General features: G+C 37.3%; 1 protein-coding gene across 1 annotated transcript; it reads right to left on the bottom strand.

Annotated features, from left to right (window-relative positions):
• Positions 1-4,249: 4,249 nt before the first annotated feature.
• LOC109171096 (uncharacterized mitochondrial protein AtMg00810-like) lies at positions 4,250-6,540 on the bottom strand. The gene is made up of 2 exons (XM_019320226.1): positions 5,754-6,540; positions 4,250-4,563 (listed from the first exon to the last, which is right to left on the bottom strand). The coding sequence occupies exons 1-2, from the start codon at positions 6,538-6,540 to the stop codon at positions 4,250-4,252; spliced, it is 1,101 nt and encodes a 366-aa protein (XP_019175771.1).
• Between the last annotated feature and the right edge of the window lie 7,392 nt (positions 6,541-13,932).

Genomic DNA, 13,932 nt, shown 5'->3' with positions numbered 1-13,932 from the left:
ATAAATAATTTTTTTTATACTATACTAATAAGAGCCCAAGAGAGTTAGGCCTATAATGGGTAGAAAAAATGACGGTCAAATTTTTTAATCAAATGAATGACTCAGATTGATTAGATTTTAATTTTTTCTTAAGATTTCCTAATTTATCCTTAATGAATATATTATTTGATTTGATTATTATTATGAGATTCTATATTTGAAGGAAATGTTTGGGTTTAGCAGCTTATTTGGGATTTGATCATTTATCCATTAAAAAAAAAAGATTTGTACTTGGTGGTGTTATTAAAAACAAATTATTTATTTTATTTTGAGAATTTAGGATTTTGAGAAAAATAATAGAAATTGGTGATTATATTTGATTTATTGTTCAATTGAGGAACTATATTTTGATAAAGTATTTGGAATTGGTTATGGAATTTTGGATATAAGAGCCTAAGTTATGGAATTTTAGAATATAACTCATGGAGTTGACTAAGGAATTAAAATTTTGAAAATCAAGGTAAGGATATGTGTTGTTGAATATTTGGTATAAGTTTCAAGTGATAATCTATGATTTGAAAGGAACACTTGAATTTAGTGATTTTATTTGGAATATTGAAATCTCTAATTATAAAAGTTGGATTATTTGATAATTGATTTATTTGATGATTTTAGGGTTGATTTACTCAAGTATTGATGATGAAAGATAGATGATTTTAGAAATTGCTTCCTAAACAGCCTAAGCAAGAACTTGTATGAAGATAGTTAAGAGCCGTGATTATAGTAGATTTTGGACTTGATATGTGTTAACCATTGGGTTGGAAGTTTGACTCAAGAAATAGTCAAAAAAGGATAATCATGTTTAAATTTTGGGAGATTGAATATGATGGATAATACGTTTGAGAAGGAGAAATTATTAGTATCATAGTATTTAATTTGCTAAATGGTTTTAGGCAAATTTTGTTGGACAAATTAAGTCTTTAAAACTGAACTATGGAAGTTTGACTATTGTTGGGTAAACCTAATATCTTTTAGAAGTTTTTAATATAAAGATTGAAATTGTGTGGATTCGGGTTGGACTCCGAAGATTGATGGGTATCTATAATTGTAAATTAAGGAAATAAGTTTGACTAAGTTATTTACAAAATGTTATTCAAGCCTAAGGTCAAAGCATTAAGATTTTAAGATTTCCCAAGTGACAGAGTAAATTCAAATGATGAGACTTATGAAATGGTGGTGAGATATGAGTTTCATTATATATGTTTTGTTGTAATTATTTGTATTTTGAGTAATACTTGCGAGTGAAAGCAAGTCATTTGAAAAAGCACGTGAATCTTGAATGCAAGAATTTACCTAGGGTTCTAATTAATTTTATTTTCAATTATAAAGCTGGACTAATTCCGGTACTACTCCAGTTATAATAACAAACATAAAAACGAGAGTAATAAAGGAAAATGTGCACTAGGAAATGTTCACGCAGTTCGGAGCCTCACTCCTACGTTTGCGGGGCCACTCACATCAACCCAAATCCACTATGATAAAAAGGAGTACAAGAGGAGAGTTTATTACACACTAAAGTATAACCTATAACTACTCCAGAACCTACTCCAGTGGATCCGATGTGCAGGCGATCTTCATTGCTTCATGATTTTGTGAAGAAGCCTTCTGCACACTCAGTAATACATAATAAAATCAGGGTAAGTAAATAAAGAAACTCAATACAAAGGCCTGTTAAAGTGCGTAATCAAAATGCTAACCAAAGTAGCATTTTATATAGGTAATGAGAGGTTTCTTCGATCCACAAATCATGCATTCTTTCCTTCCTTGATTTCGGATGCTCCAATCGATTTAGATCTCCTCCAAGATAGGCCTTGACTGAATAAAAGATTTGAAGAGGTTTTATAACTCCTGGATTACTTTCTTGCGCTGATCCAGTCAACTACTCCAGACGATATGACTAATCCAGCATCTAATCCAGAACTACTTTGACAACTAATCCAAGCCAATATTAAGAGGTTTAATGTTCTACATTTTTTACACTTACAATCTCTCCCTTTGGCTATTAGTTGACAAAACTACCTAAGAGATCTCAACGGCTTATAAAACAAAAACAATTGCCAGATGAGAAAGAGATACAACTTTGACAAGGTGGATTAGTCACTAGTTAGGAGTAGATATCTACACAGCCTTCTTAGACTTAACAATGATGTGCCAAAGAACTTAACCACATTTAACGCAAACAAGCACATAATAATTTTAAAAACACATAGATCACATACACATAGATCACATAGGATAACAGCTTGTCATTTAAAATAGAGACAAAACATTACACTTATCAAATAGACCACACAAAAACTTATCAGATAACTACATATAACTAGAAGCAGATAGCACACCATATTTATTCACTGGCACATATTGTAAGTTCCCAAAAAAACACTCCCCCTTACTACGTGCACTCCCCCTTTTTGGCAAGCTAATGGACAAAGAGCAGCATCAGAATTGGGAGGAGGAGGAAGAGAGCTCGACGGCTTCAGCATCACCAGCAGGAGCAGAGGGAGAGACATCTTCAAGAGAGGCGATGTGACGATTGGTGCGGAGCAGCTGAGCCTCGGCAGTAGAGATGGAAGATTGAAGGGCAAGAGAGGCATCCTTCATGGTAGCAATCTGAGTGGTGAGAAAGATAGCCTGCTGTCGAAGAAAAGCCAGGGCCGATGTGGAGTCAGCAGCAGAAGCAGACGATGGAGATCCCGCGCCTGAAGTTGGAGGAGCAGCTGGAGTAGGAGCAGGTGGAGTTGATGTGAGAGTGGCCCGATCATCATAGTGTGATTTCTGGAAGATGCGAGAGTCCATTGAGGTCTTATGAGTGATATGACAGAGCTCTTCATTGGAGTAAAGGTGTAGACCTTGTTGTTGTTAGTGCTGTCAATACGGGCTGGCGAGGCGGGGCGGGCCAAAGCCCGGTGGGCCGCGGGCCTAAACTGGACGGGCTAAAAAAGCCCGCTCCTAAACGGGCCTGGGTTTGATAGGCCCAGACCGCCCCGTCAATGGCCCGCGGGCTAGGCGGGCCCCCGCCGAAACCCTTTTTTTTTTAAAAAAAATTGTTCATCAAACATCTAACTAATTAAAATAAATTGATACATAAGTCATAACTCACATAAAACATAATAATCAAACATTAAATACTATATAAAGTTTAAAGTTCATAGTTTATCAAACATCAAACTAGTCACAACTACAAAGTCCAAAAATATTACATATAAAAATAATTTTAAAGTGCATATTTTATATAAAAATATTTTATATAAAATAAAATAAAATAATGGCGGGCAACCCGCGGGCCGCGGGCCTAAACGGGGCGGGCCAAAAAAGCCCGCTCCTAAACGGTCCTCTATTTTCAAAACCCGCCCCCTACCTAAGTAGGGGCGGGGCGGGCCGGCCCGACGGGCTAAGCCCGTTTTGACGGCTCTAGTTGTTGTAAGATCCCCGTGATCAGACATGGAAAAGGGAGATGAATCTTAGCTTCCTTTTTCTTTGCAAAGGCTATAATGTGATGATAAATGAGATGACCAAGATCTATGGGTAATTGATGTCGAACTTTGTACAAAAGAGAAGCCATCTTCTTGGTGACCATGTGCACAGAGAAATTTGGAAGCCAGTTACTCGAAGCTAGGCGAAAAAGAATGGAGCATACAACAATAAGCACATTCGACGGAAGGCCATCTTTGGGCTAGACAGTAACTTCGTTGTGTGTAAGATGTGAGGCAAGAAAATCACCCGCAGGTTCAAACAAATCATCACAAACATCACGCTGAAAATAATTATTGATAATATTAGGACTGAAATCATATCAAACATCCCTCATGAAGACCTGATGTTAGTGGGGAGAAGCTGGTAGAAGAGAATCAGACTGCAAATTAGCATAGAACTCCGGAATAAGCCAAGCAGAGTAAGCACCCACATTCTGAATGGTCTGAAGAAAATTCTGGGCATGAAGGAGAGGAATGACATTGCAGCTACGAATAAGATACTCAATACTGAAGTTCTTCTCAACGAGAATGTCCCGGCTAGAATGTTGCTGCCATATTACTTCCAGAACAGGATAAAGCAGAATCGGTCTGAAGAGTGTTTCCTTGGATACCTTAGAAGTCCTGGTCTTAGACGAAGCAGTTGGCTTTGGAGCTGGAACAGAAGCAGGAGGAGGGGCTGGACTAGAGAAGCCAGTCCTAGACATGGTACGCAGAGCAAGACCAGACAATTGATGTTCTTAGCGTTTGCTTGGGCGAGTCTCAGATACAAACTCAACATCGGCAGACAAATTTAGCTTCCTCTTAACAGCCAGAGCAGGGACAGGAGCAACTGGAGGATCATCCGGATCAGTGATTTTGGCCTTCCCCTTTGCGTTAGATGATGCAAACGGCACAACGATGACCGGGACAGATCTTTGAACACGAGCAGAGTTAGGTATATTGGCGATAATATCCGACATAATGGCCGCTTGAATAGAAGGATCCTCAGGTTCAGAGACAATGTCATGGATCGATACCCCAACATCCCCTGGAGCAGATCCTGGAGCAGCTTCTGGAGTAGAGGTATGATGTTATTGCGAAGATTGATGTTCAAGCATTGTGGGGACGGCTTCTTTTGAGCGATGAGGCAGAGAACCTGTGAAAGCAATTGTAGACAGAGGCACAAGAGATAACCCGGCAGAGGGATCCTAATTATAGATGCATGGATACAGCAGCAACACAACAACAACACCCAAAAGCATAAAAATGAAGCAATTCAGATTCAAGATGAAATATCACACCTAGAGAATAACAACAAGCAATTGCCTCTAAAGGGAGTAAAAGAAGCCAAACCGTAGATTGAGCTCGTAATTGTCGAGTCATAAGCTCTGCTTGGAGACCTCCTTCGTTGAAAACCTCATCAAGAGGCCAAAGTTCATCAGTGATGCCCGAAGCCCTTTCGAAGATCGCCTTTGAGTCTCAAACAGATAACTCCTCCATCAGTGCTGGATGTCGAAGGAGAGTGGCAAGAACACGCCTAGTGGAGAGATCAGAAATCGATGTCGTGCCTCGAAGAATTTGGTGATAGAGATCCAATCGCTCATCCTCAGTCAGGTAAAAAAGGAATGATTGAGATCAGAGTGACCTGCCATATGAGGATGTAAGAGAGTAGGAGAAGATTTTGTGGAAGATTTTGGCTAGAATTACGAATGAAGAGAGGAAGTTGCGAAGAGGTAAAATAGAAGGACAGAGAGAAATTCGGGATTTTGATCCTAATTTTGGGGATGAAGCCGATGATGTATAATAGCTAGGAGAGAGAAAAAAAATTAAAGAAATCGAGCGAGATTTAATGCGGTCTGATGACTCATCATTTAGTGTAGAGAGGGTCTGGAGTACTAGCTGGAGTAGAGGATGGAGCTGGAGAAGTTGCTGGACCAGATCTGGAAAAAAAAAAAAAAAACAAGGAGACAACAAAACCTAAATTATTCCAAAAACAAATAAATTAGATGGAAAACCTGCACACCCCTAGAGCTGCTCGGAATAACTCAAATCTTGTGTTATCTAGGGGCTTCTTGAATAGGTCAGCTAGATTTTTCTCTGTTGAAATGTATTCCGGGTTGATTTTTTTTTTTTTTCAACCAACTCTCGTATAAAGTGATGTTTTATTTCAATATGTTTAGTACGGGAATGTTGAACCGGGTTCTTGGAGATGTTGATAGCACTGGTATTGTCGCAATAGTGTCATTCACTATTGATGTAGACCATAATCTAGCAGCATTTGTCTCATCCACAAGAGTTGTGTACAGCAGCTACCAGCTGCAATATATTCAGCTTCAGCTGTGCTGAGAGATATCGAATTTTGTTTCTTACTTAGCCAGGCAACTAAGTTTTTCCCAAAGAAGAAACAACCACCAGAGGTACTTTTGCGATCATTTGCATTCACAGCCCAGTCGACATCACTGTAGCCTACAAGATTCAGGTTAGTATCATTGGAAATCCAAATACCATAATTTAGGGTTCCTTTGACGTATTTAATTATCCTTTTCACGGCTTTGAGATGCGAATCTTTAGGGGCGGCTTGAAATCTGGCACACATTCCAACACTCAACATTATTTCCGGACGGCTTACTGTTAGATATAGTAGACTTCCAATCATGCTCCTGTATAGAGTGGGATCAATTGGCTTTCCTGATTCGTCTTTGCTTAATTTTGTAGTTGTAGATATTGGCGTTCGTGCTTCTTTAGCTGACTCGAGACCAAACTTCGTCAGAAGGCCTTTTGCATATTTTTCTTGAGATATAAAGATGCTTTCATTAGTTTGTTGAACCTGTAGACCTAGAAAGTAGGTCAGCTCACCGATCATACTCATTTCGAATTCCTGTTGCATGACTTGAACCAGTTGATCTGTAGCACCTGTTTGAGTGGAACCAAAGATAATATCATCAACATACACCTGAGCGATTGTAACGTGTTTACCTGACCTTTTGATAAATAGGATTTTGTCGACTCCCCCTCGGTTGTAGCCGTGCTGAAGAAGATACTGGGACATCTCCCATACCAGGCCCTTGGGGCTTGTTTCAGATCAAGATAGCATTGTCCAGTTTGTAGACATGGTTAGGATGATGAGGATATTCAAAGCCTTTAGGTTGAGCTACATATATATATCTTCAGATAGATAGCCATTCAGAAACGCCATTTTGACATCCATCTGAAACAATTTTATCCTTAGAGCACATGTTATGGATAGCAGAAGGCGAATAGATTCTAGACGGGCCACATGTGCAAACGTCTCATCATAGTTAATCCCTTCAATCTGAGAGTAGCCGTGTGCTACCAGCAGTGCTTTGTTGCGAGCAATTTTTCCAGCTGAGTCAGTCTTGTTACAAAAGATCCACTTTGTCCCTACAACATTTACACCGTCAGGTTTAGGCACTAGATTCCATACCTTATTCCGTTCAAATTGATCGAGTTCTTCCTGCATGGCTTTAATCCAGTGTTCATCAGATAGGGCTTCTTTTACCGTTTTGGGTTCAATCTTTGACGTGTAGCATGTATACCCTGCAAGATTAAGATAATTACGCTTAATCCCTCTAGTTCGTACCCCGGAGGATGGATCTCCTATGATGTTTTGTGTCAGATGATCTTTGTGAGTTCGAATAGCCACTTCAAGTGCTCCAGCGTCTGGTTCTGGCTCAGGTTCTGGACTAGTATATGGTGGAGTCGGAGTAGGATCTGGTGGTGTAGTTTCAGGAGATTCTGGATTATTTGTGTCAGATTCTGGAGTAACTTCGGTGTCAGGATCTCCTATAACATCTGTTATTTCATCGGGTTGATCATCAACAACCACATTTTCCGATTCCATGATGGATTTAGTGACTTTTTTGTAGACACGGTAGGCACGACTATTCGTTGAGTTGCCGAGGAGGTACCCTTCATTACTTTTAGGTTCAAATTTGCCATTTGGGCTTCTGTCCTTCAAGATAAAACACCGTGAGCCAAAAATATGAAAGTAGTTGACATTTGGCTTCTTACTTTTCCAAATTTCATACGGAGTTTGATGCGTTCCGGGTCGCAGATAGACTCTGTTTATCGTGTGACAAGCAGTACTGACTGCTTCAGCCCAAAATCGCTGGGGCAAATCTTTGGCATTGAGTAGAACTCGAGCCATCTCTTGAATCGTCCAATTTTTTCTTTCAACGACGCCATTTTGTTGTGGCGTTTTAGGTGCTGAATATTAATGAGAGATTCCTAATGTTGCACACCAATCATCAAACATTTGATTATCGAATTCACGTCCATGATCACTTCTGATGCGTATTTTTTTTTTTTTGAATGCTACTAGCTCTATTACATTGTAGTATCTGTTCATATACTTTCTCAACCTACTGAAACACAAAGAGCCAATAACGTCTCCACTGAGGCTCGAAATCACAACCTTCCACTTGGAAGTCCACCCCGGATACCATTAGACCACATAGTCCTGGTACTTCTGATGCGTATGATTGGCTCATTTTTCTCCGTTTGGAGTTTGAGGCCTAGAGCTTTGAAGGCTTCAAAGGCTTCTGATTTTTCCCTGAGAAAACTGACCTATGAAAAGCGAGAAAAATCATCAACACAGACGAAAATGTATCTTTTACCTCCAATGCTTTCGGTTCTGGTAGGTCCAATAATGTCCATATGAAGTAATTCCAACAGTGTGTGGTATTGGTCATATTTTGAGAGGTATGAACTGCTCTAGTTTGTTTCCCAGCTTGACACGCACTGCATACTCCAGCTGTTTCTACCTTGATGTTAGGTAGACCTCGTACACCTTCAATCTTGATTAATTTATCGAGGGAACGATAGTTTAAGTGACCCATTTTTTGATGCCACAGTTTGGATTCTTTTATGTTGGACCTGTAACAAAAGGAATCATTAGTAAGAATATAGCAATTATCAGAAGAGCGCTTACCTTCCATGATGCAGTTCTTTTGATAGTCTGTGACATTGCAACTGTCCCTAGTGAAGCAGACTTTCCATTCTTGGTCGCATAATTGACTTATACTTATAAGGTTTGCATGAAGACCCTCCACCAGAAGAACTTGTTTTAGATTGGGTAAACCTGCGACATTTAGAGTGCCAACTCCAGTTATCTTGCCCTTAACTCCGTCACCAAACGTTACTTCTCCTGTACTTCCTTTTATATTGTTTAAGAACCTAGCATTTCCCGTCATGTGACGTGAACACCCACTGTCAAAGTATCATCTCTCTTTTCGATTAGTACTTGTAGAGTGGAAGGAGACATGGCAGACAAAGTCACTTTTCTTCACCCAAACTTGCTTAACAAACGGGGTGATGAATTTTTTGGTGTTTTCTCAAACCATTGATCCTTGTAGAAGTAGAAGCACTCCGGTTTCGTATGTCCACGCACCCTGCAGTAATGACAGATAGGATTATAAAATCTAATCTTGGTTGTCTTTTTACTTGGGGAAAATCTGACTTGATGTTGGGCTGTACTAGATTCTGGACTATCTTGATCTGGTCCAGTTACTAAGTCAGGGCCTGAGGCTTTGACAAAAACTGTTACAGCTTTGTCTTTTCCTCCTGAATATCCCAACCCATACTTCGCGGGTGTCTTTCGACCAGAACCCAAAATTTGGTCTAAAGTGGATGTGTTGTCCTTCATTTTTACCCTGCGTTTTAGCAACTCCAGCTCATTTTCGAGCTCTTCCAACTCATGTTTGAGTTTTTCTTCTTGCTTGTGGCTGTCTTCAATGATACTGTCCCTGTCAGATATTTTAGATAGATACACTTTCTTGGCATTCTCTAGATTGCTAACCTAACTAGACAATGATCTATTCACTTTTACAAGAATTTCCCATTTTTCATACAGTTTCTTATATTCTACTTCGAACCAAGGAACAGGTAAATCTTAGTCTTCGGATGACACATATTCTTCAATTTCAGACTCCTCATCAACTGCTGATTCAGGCATTATATTTGTGAAGGTCGTGAAGGCAACAAAGTTCCCGGAGATCTCGCCTGGATCAGGTTCTGGTTCATCATCATCACTCCAGGTGAGAGCAACTTTCATCGACTTCTTTCGTCTTAGGTAAGTTGGACATTCAGCTTGCACATGGCCATACCCTTCACATTCGTAGCACCCGATCCCTTTGCCCCTGGTTTTTTCTTTGAGCTTAGAGTTTCTTGAAGTACCTGACCTTTGATTGGAAGTATTTGGTTTTTGATTGTTTCGAGCAACACTCGACCCCGATCCTTTTTTACCTTGAAACTTGCCAAATTTTCCGTTTTGTCGTTGTTTTACCTGTTGCAACAATTTAGAAAAACCTTTAGATAAAAAAAACTACTGGATCATGACTTACCTCATCTGGATCAGATCCAGCTCCAGCGTCTTCGGCAGTGAATGTTACGGTTTTTTCTTTTGCCTCAGTGCCGCCTAAAATTTCCATCTCATAGGTTTGTAGGCTTCCCATCAATTGTTGTACTGTTTTCTTTTCACATCCATCATGCTCCTGAATAACTGTAACTTTCATGCGAAATCTTAGAGGGAGCGAACAGGGAATCTTTTTGACAAGTCTCTCTTGAGTGATTGGCTCGCCTAAGATGCTTGCGCGATTGGCTAGTTCTTGTACCTGAGCATGGAAATCAACTATAGTTTCATCATCTTTCATCTTTAGATCTTCAAAATCGGATTGAACCATTTGTAGCTTGGATTGTTTAACCGATGCGGTCCCTTCATAGGTGGTTTTCAAGGCATCCCAAGCTTCTTTAGCAGAATCACATCCTGCAACAATAGTAAATTGACTCTCATGCATTAAAGAAAAGATAGTATCTAATGCTTTGTGATTGTAGCTGGCGGTAGTCATCTCAGTCTCTGTCCATTCTGCCTCTGGTTTGAGGACTGGAGGATCTCCTGTATTGTCTCCATCTTTGGTAGGCTGAGACCAACCAGTAAGAACAGCTCTCCAGACCCTCTCTCCTTGAGCTCGTAGATGCATTTTGGTGTGGTCCTTCCAATATGCATAGTTGTCACCTGTTAGTTCAGGAGGTGCTCTATGTCATTCTATGTTGCAAGGCTCAATGCACAGTGAGCAACAAGTAAACCATGTAAACAGAAAAACGAGCAGATACTGAGTTCTTGAGTTCAACAAACACGTGATAGCCAGATCGGTTAGACTAGTAATTTAAGTCCCCGGGCTCTGATACCAATTGAAAAAGCACATGAATCTTGAATGCAAAAATTTACCTAGGGTTCTAATTAATTTTATTTTCAATTATAAAGCTGGACTAATTCCGGTACTACTCCAGTTATAATAACAAACATAAAAACGAGAGTAATAAAGGAAAATGTGCACTAGGAAATGTTCACGCAGTTTGGAGCCTCACTCCTACGTTTGCGGGGCCACTCACATCAACCCAAATCCACTATGATAAAAAGGAGTACAAGAGGAGAGTTTATTACACACTAAAGTATAACCTATAACTACTCCAGAACCTACTCCAGTGGATCCGATGTGCAGGCGATCTTCATTGCTTCATGATTTTGTGAAGAAGCCTTCTGCACACTCAGTAATACATAATAAAATCAGGGTAAGTAAATAAAGAAACTCAGTACAAAGGCCTGTTAAAGTGCGTAATCAAAATGCTAACCAAAGTAACATTTTATATAGGTAATGAGAGGTTTCTTCGATCCACAAATCATGCATTCTTTCCTTCCTTGATTTCGGATGCTCCAATCGATTTAGATCTCATCCAAGATAGGCCTTGACTGAATAAAAGATTTGAAGAGGTTTTATAACTCCTGGATTACTTTCTTTCGCTGATCCAGTCAACTACTCCAGACGATATGACTAATCCATCGTCTAATCCAGAACTACTTTGACAACTAATCCAAGCCAATATTAAGAGGTTTAATGTTCTATATTTTTTACACTTACATCATTCTTGTAGAATATGTTTCCTTGATGGAATAGCGCGTGTAAGTGCAAGTTTTAAACAAGTGTGCTGCTTTGAAGATTTCATGAGTATTTTATATGAACTGTGGCTATTGCACCTCGAGGGTGGGTGCATCTTTCAAGTATGTGATTGCATATTTCAATCAATTATGTGTTAAAGTCATAAAATTGAAAGACTATATGCACCTTGTTTCCTATTTGTGCTTACTTATGTTCGTAAGTTATAGGGTAGGAATACCCTTAAGATGTGTTGGTTACTTGTTGGTTTTAAGTTACGGGGACGTAACTTTTCTTTAAAGGGGGTAGGTTTTAACACCATACCCTTAGGCGTTGTAGCCTAAAGTTGTGAAACTTAAGTTCTAGTTGACCTTACATCTTAAGCTTGGGAGTGCTTCGGGGACGAAGCATTCTTTAAGGGGGTAGATTGTGATACCCGGCTTTTCTAGCCTCTCTAAAATTAGAAATTCTTATTTTTCAAAATTATTACTTCATTCTGATCGAGCCATTTTGATTGAGCCATTAGAAAATCTCATCTCTATTATATTTGTCATTATAAATAAAAATAATACTTTTGTTATAAGTAGGTATGTATTAATTTGAACTACAAAATAATTATTTTTGGACCGTATAATTTTATATATATTTGAATATAAAATGTAATTTATAACATGTTTAGTACAGATATAATTATGTGCGTATAGGATATGTACATAAATTTACTAAGTAAATTTACTAAGTATGTATGTGTATAGATATATATAATTAATAGTATATATTATGTAATATATATATATATATATATATATATATATATATATATATATATATATATATATATATAGATTTTGGTTCCTGTTAAGTCAGGTTTTCCGTGCGGTCAGTGCGACATACACCATTAGGTATGCATAAATGCACCATACAGTGTTCGAAAATACACCAGAATGAAATGTCAAAAAATACACCACACAAAAAAAAAAAATACACCACACATAATGGTGTATTTTCGAACACTGTGTGGTGCATTTATGCATACCTGATGGTGTATGTCGCACTGACCGCACGGGAAGACTTGACCTCACAGGAACGTGACCCTATATATATATATATATATATATATATATATATATATATATATATATATATATATATATATATATATATATATATATATATATAAACATAATAAGTGTGGATGAAGGTTATACCCTTCATTTATGTCCGTTTTTCCCGTTAAGTTTTATGATACATTATGCTATAAATGTTGTACTATATAATATTTTGGACAAACATACCCCTACCGTTATAACTTTCGTTATCTTTTCCACTATTGCTACCATGCACATGCATCCACCATATATTTTCTTATTTTCAATAATAATAATAATAATAATAATAATAATAATAATAATAATAATAATAATAATAATAATAATAATATACACATTATATATTGGGGTTATATGTTAGTTATTTCTTGAAATATAAATATTAAATTTATAGAAATGTTGTACATTATTATTATTATTATTATTATTATTATTATTATTATTATTATTATTATTATTATTATTATTATTATTATTACTATTTACAATAATTTAAATATCTAAAATCTAAATAAATTTAAATTTTAATATAAAATATTAATATTGGGCACCTATTTTTTGCACATCGCGCATAAGAAATATTAGTGTGTGTATATATATATATATATATATATATATATATATATATATATATATATATATATATATATATATATATATATATATATATATATATATATATAGATTTTGGTTCCTGTGAGGTCAGATCTTCCTGTGCGGTCAGTGCGGCATACACCATTAGGTATGAATAAATGCACCATACAGTGTTTGAAAATACACCAGAATGAAATGTCAAAAAATTTATTTATTTATTTATGAGTGTAATAATTATATATCTAGTATGTGATATAATATATGATGTATAATTAATATAATATAAACTAATAATTTTTTTTTGAATGCTACTGACTCTATTATATTGTAGTATCTGTTCATATACTTTCTCAACCTACTGATACACACAAAAAGCCAATAACGCCTCCACTGAGGCTCAAACTCACAACCTTCCAAATGGAAGTCCAACCCGGGTACCATTAAATCCCATAATCTTGGTATATAAACTAAATATTTTATATTGATTAAGAGTTATAAATTATAGATGGGGGGTTACAAATGAGTGATGGGGAGTTACAACCTTAAATTATTCTTCCATTTAATATTGAATTACTTGTGATTTAGATAAGAATTCTTCTCCTTCTTCTTTCCCTTCACTTAGCCGATTCTCACAAGAAAAAATAATATACTTCTCTTCTTTCCTCTTCTTTTCGTTGGCTATGGAAAATACCGGATTCGTTGTGAGCGACTTCGAGACCAAGAAAGTATTTCAATGTGCCCAAATCCTTCATATGAAAGCAATTACTCAAGTAGAGCTTGAAATGA

This window comes from Ipomoea nil, unplaced genomic scaffold (genome assembly GCF_001879475.1).
Source record: "Ipomoea nil cultivar Tokyo-kokei standard unplaced genomic scaffold, Asagao_1.1 scaffold3394, whole genome shotgun sequence".
NCBI classification, from domain to species: Eukaryota; Viridiplantae; Streptophyta; class Magnoliopsida; order Solanales; family Convolvulaceae; genus Ipomoea; species Ipomoea nil.
Note: the sequence above shows the minus strand (reverse complement) of the source record. Positions and strands in the feature narration are given on the sequence as shown.